The sequence below is a fragment of the Sander lucioperca genome, chromosome 8 (assembly GCF_008315115.2).
Source record: "Sander lucioperca isolate FBNREF2018 chromosome 8, SLUC_FBN_1.2, whole genome shotgun sequence".
Classification (NCBI taxonomy): domain Eukaryota; kingdom Metazoa; phylum Chordata; class Actinopteri; order Perciformes; family Percidae; genus Sander; species Sander lucioperca.
This window is the reverse complement of record NC_050180.1, coordinates 5,861,418-5,875,841: the sequence shown is the minus strand read 5'-3', so window position 1 is coordinate 5,875,841 and position 14,424 is coordinate 5,861,418. Positions and strand designations below refer to the sequence as shown.

At 42.5% G+C, this 14,424-nt stretch overlaps 1 protein-coding gene across 1 annotated transcript; it reads left to right on the top strand.

Moving 5' to 3' along the window:
* The first annotated feature begins 2 nt into the window (after nt 1-2).
* Nucleotides 3-14,356, top strand: LOC116047635 (zinc finger protein 142). Its single transcript, XM_031296549.2, has 9 exons — nt 3-262; nt 372-398; nt 1,509-2,000; nt 2,483-2,710; nt 4,425-5,249; nt 6,444-6,621; nt 7,962-10,914; nt 12,456-12,561; nt 13,259-14,356. The coding sequence occupies exons 2-9, from the start codon at nt 377-379 to the stop codon at nt 13,792-13,794; spliced, it is 5,340 nt and encodes a 1,779-aa protein (XP_031152409.1). The 5' UTR covers nt 3-262; nt 372-376; the 3' UTR covers nt 13,795-14,356.
* The last annotated feature ends 68 nt before the right edge of the window (nt 14,357-14,424 follow it).

Below are 14,424 nucleotides of genomic sequence, written 5' to 3'. Positions count from 1 at the left end.
GTTATCTTAGCATCATTTTTGCTCGCATGCAAAGATGACAAATAACTTAGATAAATATGTTGGTGGATAATATAGTTTGTGCATTTTTACTGTAGACTGTACGGACCGCAACGGCGAATTGAATTGAATTTCTAGCAGGAACTAAGACTTGAACAGTTTGCGAGTGCGACCCGAAAACACAAGAAGCTAACGTTATCGTTAGCTAACGTTAATAACAGCGATGTTATTAGCGTATTGATAGCAGGTTATATTGTCATTAAAAGTAAGTTACACGTTGACTACTAAGCTAAATACAGCCTCCTAGCTAACGCGCAGTAATTTTACGAGCTGGATGTTGACAAACTGATAATGGTTGATTTTCTGTTTTTCAGATAGAATGCGCCGCGGAAACCCAGGCAGTAGGTTGAAATTCTGTTTGTACTGCAAGCATGTATTACCTAGCTAGTAAAGACAAATTAACAGTCGGACTATGCAGTGGAAATTCACAGTAGGCCTAATATTGAAAACACAATTTATTGTACTAAGCCTATACATTACTGTAGACACTGTTGCCCCAGTGCAAATATGTTTTTTTTACGCATGGACAGAAATGTCAGTGTTTGGTGAACCGTGAAGGATTTTCATTGGATTTCTACTGAAGAAAAAATCCCTATGAAAACTGTCAACAGTGTGGGTTGTGGAAACCATCCCTCCCATCCCCAACCACTCAATGAATCTTCTGCATGAATCCAAATTTAATCCCTGGCTATAAGATGTCATTTTGTACCTGATGGTGATTGTGCTATGAGTAGCCTATGTATTAGAGATGTTACGATACCAGTATCGGTATTGTCTCCGATACTGCCTAAAATGCTGGTATCGGTATCAGGAAGTACTGGAGTTTATGCACTGATCCAATACCACATAATAAAGCCCTAAAGAGAATCTACGTTAAAGTAGTTTATTTATGTTCTTTTTCCATTAAAACTGACCGTCAAACTGGATAATAAAAGAAAGTTCTGTGGCATTCATGTTTCACAAAGAGTTTAACCTGAGCCAGACCGACAACAAAGATAGAAATCATATCACATCCATACAGGGATAGTAGTATGCAGTTGTTAAAACATAATAAAATATATGACACACTGGTATCAGATCAGTACTGGGTATCAGCAATACGCAAGTTCAGGGTATCAGAATCAGTATCGGGAAGCAAAAAATGGTATGGGGCCATCTCTACTATGTATTATTGCAAGCCAATATAATATGGTTACAATGCATTTACAATCTACACAGAACTGTTGTGTTTTTACTCTATTGTGGCGCTAAATAAATAAAGATTTGGTTAATATTGGTGAAATCTCTAACAACCCATTAACAGCGAACACCTGTGAATAATAGTGTGTATTGTTTAATGTGTTACGTGCACTCAGAATTATATTAAATTGATACAAAACATGGTTACAAATGTTTTTCATGCTATTTTTAAATCTATTCAATTGTAACTAAGTGCTGTGCTTTTTTTTCAGACACAATGGAGACTGTGGAACCTCATGGATGTGAAAAATGTAGACAGAGTTTCTCAGACAGTGGCTCGTTTACCTCGCACTCCTGTTCAGAAAGGCTGACCACTCCATCCAGTAAAAAACAGTTGGGGAACTACAAGTGTTCTCAATGCAGTGAGGTTTTTTCCAAGCCAGGTGTCCTGAAACGCCACTTCAAAATCCTCCACAGTGGACATGAGCGTGAAGGCCCATTCCCCTGCACTGAGCAAGGCTGCCAGTTCAGCAGCACAGACCGTCAGGCATATCAAACCCACTTGATGTCCACGCACTGTCTCACTCTCATTCCTTGCACCCTCCAGTCCTGCAGAGTGTCATTCCTCACACAGGGGGAGATGGAGAGACACTTGCGGGGCCACATGCCCTTCGGCTGCTTTCAGTGTCAGTTTGTCACTCAAACTGTGAAAGACCTGAGTGTCCACATCTTGGAGCACAACCATCTTCCACCTCGCGCTCAAGGTAAACAGACACTGCAAGTAGTTGGCGCTATGTTACACAGAAACCTGTGCGTGGTTTTCAAAAAGAGCACAGGTATGATTTTGTTGGCCATAGTTGCATATAACGCTGCAAAGATTAAGCGATTAGTTATAACTATTAAATTAATCAGCAATTATTTTGATAATCGATTAATCGGTTTAAGTCATTTTTTTATGAAAAAAAGTCTCTGATTCCAGTTTCTTAAATATGAATATTTTCTAGTTTCTTCTCTCCTCTTTGACAGTAAACTGAATATCTTTGAGTTGTGGACAAAACGAGACATGTCAAGACGTCATCTTGGGCTTTGGGAAACACTGATCAACATTTTTTTTTTTTTTATAGACCAAACAACTAATATAAGAAGCAACAATGGGAAATAATGGTTAGTTGCAGCCCTGGCTGCTTACTGCTCTGTCGCTGAGAAGTAGATTTGTACATTAACATTTTGGCACATCTGTTCATAGGGGACCAGACTGCAGCCACAACTGTATGCACTAATGGAAGCCAACAGCCTCAGGTGTCCGGCAGGCCAAAAAGAAAACTGAAATCCAGCCCAGCTGATGCATCATCATTACCTGAAGACGGGAATGAGGAGCAGCCGGAGAGACAAAGGCACAATATTAAAAGAGTGAGAAAGGCAGTGGAAAGAGACAAACCTTCAGCAGTGGATGCTGCACCACTGCCATCCAAAGGTACGTACACCGTACCTCCGCTTGGTATGTTATAGTGAGTAGATGTCAAAGTTATGTAAAATAATAAAGCACAGAGAGGTGATAAAAACCTGAGTTGTTCCAGTGATATTAAAACAGACAAGTGATCCGCCTGGCTGCCAATTAGTAAAACGGGATTGATTGCTCCAGACCACAAAGTCCAGTGGCAGTGTTCTTACGGTTGCAAGGGAAAATTTAGCAGGACAGAAATTAGATGAACTAATTGCCAATGGAGATTGCATGGCTCGATCTAATGCACCTTTTAGTAATGGATGTGGTTGAGGCAACAAAAGCCACTTTTATTAATTTAGAAGGAAATGTCCACATGCTTCTGGCCATATAGTATCTATAGCATATCTGCGTAAAGCAGCTAAAATCAGTACATTTATCAATATATCGAATGATGATGTGAAAACAATGTGAAAGGGGTCATCCCCTCGTAGTGATGAAGCTACAGAGAATTATCACCTGAATCTGCAGCTTCCCTCGGCGTTACAGAGCTTTATAGTGAGTTTCAGCTCGCTGTTTAGCTGTCGGACCCACAACTTTACTGTTTGGTTCACTCTCACCGTTCTCTTAGAATTGTTTCCGGCCGCAGCAGGCAGCTGAGAAAAAGCCACTGTACACTACCTGCTCTGCGCCAAACAGCCAGACAGACATAGTAAGTGACGAGCTGAACATAGTGGAGCATTTAGCAGCTGAAGAGCCAGACTCCAAATTAATTCCAATGTTGCTGCAGAACTGCTGGATGTGTAAATAAGGTTTTGCCATATCAATTTAGAAGGTGATAATGTGTCAATGATGTGTTCATAACTTGTTTCCACATCCCCGCAAGTGGCCCAGAAAATCCATTATTGCAGGTTTAAGTGAAAAATTATTGATATGATTGATATTATTGATTATTGCATAGATAAGCAACTATGAAAACATTTTTTTAAACAATACATTATGAAGATGATGCTCTTAAAAAAACTACAATAGAATGTAGTAAATACTTTATACACCAGCATAAATGGTAAAGTGCATTGAGACTAAAATAATCTCAAAGTAAGGAGACAATGATGTTGCAGTAGAAAGTTAAATACCAAAATTGCCCTTGAGGAGAATGAAATGGGGTTGAGTATCTTGTCTTGGCAGATAGCAGTGTTAGCAGCTTAAAGGGGAACTACGCCCATTTTCAAAATTTGTAAAAGTTATTCCTATGGGCAAAGACAGTCCAATAATATTACTCACCATGAAAAGCTCTCTCCCTAATCCAAAATCTAGAGTGCTAAAACTCCAATTTGTGATATCATCAGGTATAAATGAACTGCTCCATAGATAATGAATTGGGAAAGATGTTATTAGATGACACTGATACAAGTTACATACAAGTTTGAGACTTACTTCTCTGGTTTCTGGCTTTGAGAGAGAGTGGCTCACAAATATTGATTGAACTTTCCTAGGCCATGGAAATAACATGTTGGAATTCTTAATGTAGGTGGTAAAGGTCCCCTTTAAAATACTATTGTTGCACTTGTGTAAAGAAACACCAGAGGAGAAAACAGTGTAACAAAGACAAAAGTATGATTTACGACCAACGCCGTGCAACCAGTAACCAGTAAGCACGGAAATGTGTCACAGGAAAATATGCTTATTTTTATGACAAACATTGTCACTATGTTCAAAAGGAATTTCATATGTTCTTGTCCATTAGAGTACCTTGCAGAGGGATCGGAGCACACCTATCGCACCCACACCTGCCCCAAGTGTCGGCGCTGCTTCAAGATGCGCTCCCACCTGCAGGAGCACCTGCATTTACATTTCCCTGACCCAAGCCTCCAGTGTCCCACCTGTAAGCGTTACTTCACCAGCAAGAGCAAGCTGCGCATCCACAGACTCCGCGAGGCAGGGGAAAAGGTTCACCGCTGCCACCTGTGTGAATATTCCGCCGTGGAGCGGAATGCAATCCGCCGCCACCTTGCCAGCGTGCATGCCGATGAGGCAGAAGATGCCATGAACGGTCACAGCTATCCCTGCCCCACCTGCGGTCAAAGCTTTCACCAGAGCAGGTCGCTCAAGGCCCACATGAAGACGCACAACATCCTGTCAGACAGCAAGCCGGTGGCCTGCTTCCACGACGCCTGTTCTTTCCACAGTTCTTCGCGCAAAGAACTTCTCCGACACACCGCCGACGTCCACGGGGTCAGGGCTGTGGAGTGTCGTCATCACGCCTGCGGGGCCGTCTTCAAGAATGAGAAGGACATGGAGGCTCATTATCCGTCACACCTGGCCTACCACTGCTCGCAGTGTGATTTCTCTTGCTCCAATAAGAGCGTCTTCCTCCAGCACCAGCGGCACGGTCACCCGGGGAACGACAAGCTCCGCTGTGACTTTTGCTCCTTCGTCACGTTTAACCCCGTGGAGTTTGAGCAGCACATTGGACATTTGCACGCCAACGAGAAGATCCATCGCTGCTCTCAGTGCAGCTACATGACCTCGCATAAACGGGGTTTGAAACGACACATGCTGATCCACAGTGGTGAGGAGGGAATGTATTTTTTTTTGTTATTAACAATTTTTTATATTTAATTTTTTTAACAAAATACAACTCGCAACATGAACAAACCCCCCCCCATCATCACCACCCACCCAGACACAATAACTACAATATTCAAGACCATTCAACAAAATAGTAACAAAATAGACAATAAACCATAAACCAAATAAACATATATGTACACATGACAACACCATAAGCACATCATACATGTTTCTTTCCAGCAAAAGGCTTCTTAGGAGCCCTCTAGAAAGTTCAGGTACTTTCCCCATTTTCTAGTATAGACATCCAACCTGGCAATCTGGCCACCCTAGCCATCTCACAAGCCCCCTACTGGATTGATGGCAGCCCTTCCTTCTTCCATCCTTCCTGAATGGAACCTGGTTCCCCACAATCCCACATAGGTTATTATGTATCCCGGGAATGGATTTTTAATGTTGAATGAATGATTGAATGAATGAATGAATGAAGGCTTTATTTTGAACATGTTAAAATAATACAATAAAAGCTAAAAGAACAGAAACAAAAACACAATATTAATTTAAAATGTCCGACAAGGAATAGGAAGAAGCAGAAGCTTATTTAATCCTACCCCTTTTCCACTACTATATAATAATAAACATGAATGGCTTCATATTTATATCACATATCTTTAACACATTCTTTACAATTTTCTACATATGTATATACTTACACACTACAAAAAAGAAAACGCACATATTTACATACGTATAAATATATTAATCATAGAAAATGAATAATGTAAGTGAGAACACCTTCCTTCTCCCTGTAACTTGTGAAAACCATATTTTTGTATTCCTTTTTGAACTGCATCATGCTTGTGGAGCTTAATCCGTTCCACAGTTTCACTCAACATATACAAATACAAAAAGAGATTATATCCCCCATCTCTATTAAAAAAACCATTTTTAAATATTGCCAGGCAGTAGGCTGTTCAATGCTTTATACATTAATGGTGTTGTTTAAGAAATTAACCAACTCAGTTTCAATTTCAATGTTTTTGATATTCTAATGGTTTTATCATCGGATTCTCACCTTACAGTTTCGTCAGTTTTTCACGTGTGTTGTTTGGGTAGCTCCTGTAAAGAGCTTCTACGTTTTGCACGACATCCCCTGATTTATTCTTTCCCCCCCCCCCCCACCCCCCTGTAATAGGTGAGAAGCCCCACAAGTGTAGCCTGTGTGACTTCAGGTGCCGAGATGAGTCCTACCTCTCCAAACATATGCTGACTCACTCCGACGACAAGAACTTTATGTGCGCTGAATGTGGATACGTCACTAAATGGAAACACTATCTGAACGTCCATATGAGGAAACACGCTGGAGACCTCAGGTACATACTTTAGCCATTTCTCATACAACCATTGGTTATGTTTTCATCTTGGTACTGCACACGGCACACAGTACCATCTTTTACTATACTTTCGCACACAGGGTTGCCAGTCTGCATATCTTATGTTCCTTTGGAGCGTATTGACGAGACGCACAAACAGTTAGTTAAGCCCACAAGCAGTAGGGGCAGCGGTATATATCCTGAACAAATGACTAAAACATTGGCGGACAGATTTGAAGAGAGGCAAATCCACTGTACGATGGAGCCACTGCCACTTTTCTTTCTATAATCTCAACTTTAGCAATATAGAAGCTTCCCCGAGTGTCACCGTGTTTAGTTATATTCATGTTGTACAATATTGGAAGTTCCGAAGGAAGATATTCCAGTTTTAGCAAGGGATCATTTGACCCTGATTTTTATCTTCCAGGTACACAGGCAAGTATGTGAACAATGCCACTTATTAAAGTTAAATCAATTAACAAACATTAAAACAGGGACATGTATGAACTAACACAATTAAGATATAAAATAATATAGGCCTATACTAATTCACTCAGACTAAAAATGAGTCCGCACTTTAAGGCTATATTAGGCTATATTTAACTTTAAATTAACAGTGAACAAAGTATGCAGATTGCAGCTGTTTTCCTTTCATTTCTTTCAAAAGCAGATTTGTCAAGTCACCAATAGCTGGCAATTATTGCTAATGGGTTAGGGCTCAGGGTTTTCCGTTTTGATAGGTTGAAAAAGGTAATATGAAAATAAAGTTAATGTAATTGTTCTCTCATTTCTTTATGTGCTGGAAAAAAAGAAAATGAACAAATTTTGCCCCACGCTTGCCTCTTCCTTAAGGCACGACTTACGACTGATGTACTTTTTGGTCTCTTTTTTATTGTAAGACAAAACAGTAACAGAGTACCAAAAACAGAACGAAACAAAAGCAGTGACTACATACCTGTCTGCAAACTATCCAAACTTTCTGCTTTCTAAGTAGATGTGGTAATACTTAGATTGAAAGCAAGATTGTATGAAAGACATTTTTTATTGAAGTGTGCAGAAGTTAAAGCAACACTAGAGAACTTTTCCCACTTCTGTCCCCCTACAGTTCCATTACATTATATTATGCAAGTTTGCCAGATCGGGTAGCGGATCTGTAGTTTGAATGATCTGGACAATGTAATGTAATGGACAATTCCGCTTCCAACCTGTAGGGGGACCGAAGCGGGAAAAGTTCTATAGTGTTGCTTTAAGTCTCTGCTCTGTATATGACGTGGTTAGTGGGTGCAGTGTTGTAAAGACGTTATTGTTGTTATGCCTGAACTTCCTGTCTCCTGTCCTAGGTATCAGTGTGACCAGTGCCCCTACCGCTGTCACCGCATGGACCAGCTAAATAGCCACAAGTTACGACATCAGGCCAAATCACTCATGTGTGAGATCTGTGCGTATGCCTGCAAACGCAAATACGAACTCCGCAATCACATGATGGCCAAACACTCTGGAGAGGAGAAGCCGCCGTCCGTCTATAAGTGCAAATACTGCACATACACTACCTGCTACAGACAAGCCCTTCAAAACCACGAGAACTGCAAACACACCAAGCTGAAAGAGTTCCGCTGTGCCCTCTGCTTCTATTCCTCTTTCAGTAGCATCAGCCTCTTCCTGCACAAGAGGAAAGCTCACGGCTATGTACCTGGGGATAAAGCATGGCTAGAGAACTACGCTGCCAAGGAGAAGGAGAGGAACTCATCTCAGTTCTTACAGGAGTTTTACAATAAGCCCTCAACAGCTCATGAGCAGTCTGAACAATCCCCCTCTGAAGGACCTCCACCTTCTCAAAGAGAACAATCTGATCTGCCTGAAAGTGAAGGATCTGTAGCTGGTTCACAAACTGTGGCTACTGTGGATGTTTTTGATGTTGCTTCTCAAGAGGTTGTTAATGAAGGAGATTCAGACGGCCCTCCATCTGCGAACAGTCCCGAGGAGTACTGTACTCTTGTTTTAACGGCACTATCGACCGCTGACTATCAGACCTCCTCGTTGCGTAATCAGGAGGAGATTTGTGCAAACGATACTCCAAGCTCATCTAATTTAAATTGTATTGCCTCCGACATATCCCAAGAGAAGGCAGACTTCTCTACATCTCCATCAGAGGACGACAATGCGGCTGTGACAGAGGCAGAATGTGAACAAAGTGACGTAGATGATAACTGTGAGCCTCTGGATAATATAAGTCAACCAGTTGAACCTAGGGAGTGTCAGACTCAGACGCCTGCGGTGGAGAATGATGGTGCAACAATCAGTTCCACTTTTCCATCTGAGCAAAATCAGCTATTAGAATCTGAGATCCGTCTGAAAGCTATGAAGAAGCACGACAAGGACCAAGCAGAAGCCATGGTGTTGGAGGGTCGGGTCAAGTTGCTCGTGGTGCCAACTAAAGACATTTATCGCTGCAACAAGTGTTCTTATGTAACCAGCAAGGAGACCACTCTGAAGTCCCACTGCCAGGCTTTGTGCCGTGGCAGGATAAAGGGACACAAGTGCCAGGCCTGTGGTGCGCAGTTCAAACAGAGGCGAGGCCTTGATAGCCACCTTTCAAAGAAGTGTCCAGCACTTCTGCGAAAAACAAGGACTTTTGTAGGCATTTCAAATACAGCAGAAGACTCTACTGTAGGTCGGGAAGGATCCAGACAACTGGATGAGGGAACTAATTCCAATCAGGCAGAGCTTCTTTCTTCACAAAATACGATTTCCACAGATTCAAACAATCAGGAATTCAATCGGCAAGAAGAGGGAGTATGTACATCTCATTTAACAAACTATAAAGGCTTTGTTCATAATGCTTTTACATCCAGTGAATCAGAACAGCAGCAAGGCAAAATTCAGGCAAAAACGCTTTTGAAAGTTAAACTTGCAAAAAAGCAATTGTTTCCTAGTAGCAAACAAAGAAATGTACCACTGCAGAAGTCCCTTTATGTTAAAGAAGATGGTAAGTTAAAATGCAAGCTGTGCAATTTTTCATCAGTCAGACTTGCAACAGTTGAGCGGCACCTCTCAACCTGCAGAAGAATCTCAAGGAAAAGGGAGAACCCGATCACTCCAGAAGTGGAGGATGAGAGTGGTAGCGAGTCGCTCAAAAGAAAAGAGGACTTGGTGGAAAAGTACAACGACAGAACTGGGAAAGTTCCTGAGAAACATCAGATCTTTTCTTGTCCAAGCTGTGCGTTTCAGTGCAATCAGAAAAGGGCGTTAGACAGCCATGAAAAGAGAGGCTGCTTGAAGCCAGATGAAGTCCAATGCACCATGTGTTCATTCGTAGCCAAATCCAAAATGTCTCTGACCCGTCACACCCTGTGTGCCCATACCAAAAAAAAGGTTGCCGTTGCTAAACGTTTGCATTGCCAGCATTGCGCTTTCAACTGTAAACAAGAACGATGCATGGAGCAACACATTGCGCTCAAACACAAAGGTGCACGACCTCACCGTTGTCGATATTGTCCTTTCAGCACCACAAGGCGCTATCGCCTCGAAGAGCACGAGTCTCTCCACACAGGAATCGGTCGCCACAGCTGCGATATGTGCGACAAGACCTTTGGTGCCGCGACCAAATTGCGTCAGCACAAGATGCGCATCCACGACAGACGGCCCCCACACTTCTGCTCACTCTGCGACTTCAGCGGCTACACACTCGACGACGTAAGACGGCACAATCTCCGATGCCACACGGGGGAGTTGCACCACGCTTGCACTCATTGCGATGCTCAGTTTAGCTCCGAAGTTGCACTGAGAAACCACTGTAAACGTGTGCACCAGCTCCAGGTCTGTTTCTCATGTAAGCAGTGTGACTACACATGTGGCAGCGAGGTCACTCTCAAGACCCACCAAGAGATCAAGCACCCTCAGGCACAGTGCAACACCTGCCAGGAGTCTTTTGAGACAAAGGAGAGCCTCGAGATTCATCGGAGAACCCACTCGGCACATCCGTGTCAGCTGTGCCCCTTTGCTTCCAAAACGCGGCAGACATTAGCGCAACACCTTCTGAACGAACACGAGGATGGACCTCCCGAGGACAAGCCTCTCAAGTGCAGCTCTTGTCAGTTTGCGTGTCGCCATCAGCTGGTGTTAGAGCAGCATCTGCGATCACACGGAGGCAAGCGTCTGTACAAATGCACAGACTGCGAGTTTTCGACCCGGAACAAGCAGAAGATCACGTGGCACATTCGCATACACACTGGAGAGAAGCCTTACAGCTGTGAGCAGTGCAGCTACACATGCATTGATCCGTCTAGGTTGAAGGTAAGCTCAAAGTTTATAGCATGTTGTTTGTAAGATAGAACCATAATCAAGGGATAATTATTCATTTTTTTTAATTTATGTTGGTGTAAAAAGAAAAAAAAGAGATCTATACCACTATCCTATCTGTCCATCACATTATGCAGCCACAACCAGGAGATAGTTAGCTTAGCTTAGCATAAAGAATCTAAACGAGGAAACCGCTAACCTGGCTCTGTCCAATGGTAAAAGAATATCCACCTACCAACACATCTAAAGCTCGTTAAGTAACACATTATGTCTTGTTTGTTTAATCTGTAGAAAAACTGAAGGGTCATACCAACAAGTTGTGGTTTTTAGGGGGTTGATGTGCCCGGCCAAGAAATTGTCTGGCACATTACCTCCCTAAAACCACAACATGTCGTTTGTACACATTAAACAAATTCAATGTAACGTGTTAAGTAGTGAGCTTTAGAGGTGCTGGTCATGGATGTATAATAAGAACTGGATACAGTGTTTGAGGCAGAGCCCCGTTCATTCATTTGAGATTTGCTTAGTGGTGCATGAAGCCATCATGGAGCCAAAAAATGACCCGATGATGGGCACTGCTTTTGCACAGTACGTCCCATAGAGCAAGCACACTAGAGACTTCAGCTGACCGAGTTGGCTACTTCCAGTTTGACGCTCCATTAACTTGAATGGGGAAATTATTTAATTGTGCGGTTCTTCTAGACTTTCTAAATGTTTCGGACCGAATGGATTAAATCCTGATAGTGAAATCAGTCATTTCGCAGGGGGTTGAGATGCTCCAAAAATGTAGCCACTGATTTATAGACGTCTTTCTAAGTTTATGGGAAAAAGTCTTTTTAGGCCAGGGGGCATCATGTGACAGGCTGGGAATTGCAATTCCACCATTTGGCCACTTCGTTCAATTTGCTTCAAAGCCCGAAACCCTTCCTGAGGGCCTGGTGCTGATCGGTGGACATTTTGTTACCTGTGGACAGAGCCAGGCTAGCTGTTTCCCCCTGTCTCCAGCCTTTATGCCAAGCTACGCTAACCAGCTGCTTGTGGTAGGGGACAGACAAGAGTGGTGTTGATCTTCTCATCAAATGTTCGGCAAGGGGTTTAATTTTGTGTGGTATGTAAAATGTTCGAAATCAAAATGGAAATAGGATAAATAGGTTTGGTCTTATTGTACAACTAAAATATTTTTTTTGTTATAAGGGAGAAGGTAGGCTACCGAAGAAAGGTAATAGTGGGTACCGGTACCAAATTTCAGGTAGCGGTACCAGTTCAAAAGTTGAACAGTAAAACTCAGTACTTAACTTGAATGTATGCTGCTTCAAAGTTCAAAGTGATTAAATGTTATTTTGTTATTGACAATTGTTCCGGACCTCAGACTTTGAATAAAACTCAGATGAAGACCATTGAGTAATAGGTTTGAGAACCCCTGTTATTTATAATCCCTATATTCTAATATGACATTAACTGTATTTCCTAAAACGAAAGCATATTGAAAATAATACCTTCTTTTTCTCTATGTTTTATAATAAATTGTGCCAAAGCTTCACATGAGGGTTCACCAAGAAGAGAAGAAGTACCTTTGTCCAGAGTGTGGCTACAAATGCAAGTGGGCGACTCAGCTGAAGTACCACATGACCAAGCACACAGGTATCAGCTGGACTAGTATAATACTTGGTCACTTTTAAAAGATTTGGGAACTACTTGAACAATGTGTTTTGCCTCATTGCCTCGGTCAGTTGTTAATCAATGTGAGGCAGGATTTTTCTGTAAATATTTATCAATGCTCAGCCAAACCTCCCAAAATTTCCAACACATATCTTTTCATGCAAAATTTTGTTGCATGATTTTCAAATGTAGGGCTGGGCAATATATCGATATTATATCGATATCGTGATGTGAGACTAGATATCGTCTTAGATTTTGGATATTGTAATATCGTGATATGACATAAGTGTTGTCTTTTACTGGTTTTAAAGGCTGCATTACAGTAAAGTGATGTACTTTTCTGAACTTACCAGACTGTTATAGCTGTTCTATTATTTGCCTTTACCCCACTTAGACATTATGTCCACATTACTGATGATTATTTATCTAAAATCTAAGTGTGAAGATATTTTGTTAAATACCAATTGTCAACCCTAGAATATCGCCGCAATATCGATATCGAGGTATTTGGTCAAGAATATCGTGATATCTGATTTTCTCCATATCGCCCAGCCCTATTCAAATGTCTGCAAGTTTTTCGAGCACTCATCTGAATTTTGTTTTGTAAGTATAGTTTACAGGTTCAGTGTTGAGTCATTCATACTGCTGGGAGACATAACATGTTATTTGTCCTCTGCAGGGGACAAGCCATATGCCTGTGAGGAGTGTGACTACCGCACTAACAGAGCCGACGCTCTGCGTTCCCACCGGGACACGCAGCACTGCGACCTGCGCCCTTACGTCTGTGAGAAATGCGGCAAAGCCTTCAAGACTACTTTCATACTGAAGACCCACCAGCGGCAGCATAGTGACGATCGGCCATACACGTGCGGCTTATGCCACAAGGCCTTCCGGTGGCCAGCAGGTCTCAGACATCACTACCTCTCGCACACCAAGCAGCAACCCTTCTGCTGCCGCCACTGCTCCTACAAAGCCAAACAGAAGTTCCAGGTGGTCAAGCATTTGCGGAGGCACCATCCAGAGATGGCAGTGGACCAGGGGGTGGTGAGGGACTCTGGAGCCGTTAGCCTCACCCTGAAGGAAGCCCTGCTGGGGACACTGGATGGGACAGCAGCAGAAGTTGAGGAGGAGGAGGAAGAAGGAACGGCCAACGAGGCACAGGAAGTAGCTGAGGAGGTTGCGCAAAGAGAGGAAGACAACGAGACACAACGTTGAAGAGAGGGTGCAACAAATGCCGGGGTCAATTCAGATTGTAGATGGCTATCATTGCCAAAAGGAACAGTGGAGACTGTCCTCCCCCAATAATACGGCCACATAGGTCGTTGGTATAAGCAGCAATTACGACCTATGTTTACGTTTGTAGTGACGGCACCTAATAGTGGCCGTAGTAGGTATGACAGGAGCAAAGCAGGAAGTAAAGTTACGAAGTTTAAGAGCGCCAAATGTCTGCGTAAGGGACGGTGGATGGGTCAAACAAATATAAGACTTTCACCCAGGAGATCGGGGTCTGTGTTTAAAAGTAAACTACAAGTTTTTTTTAACTTTATGGAACAAATGGTGCTACATCACGTTCCGCGTCATATGCGTAACCGGAAGTAAAGTAGCATTTGATTTTAACCTAAATCACAATCTTTTTTCGAAACTTAACTTGACTAGTGTTAGTGCCTAAACACAACCAAGTACTTTTTGTGCCTAAACCTAACCAAACGTTTCCCAAGTTAACGACATGTTTAAAACCGTTGTTATGACCCTGGGGTCATATTTTGTAATTTGTTTCACCCTGACACCAGTGTGTGTGTGTGTGTGGGGGGGGGGGGGGTCACACTTTATGTTGCGTCCGGTTTA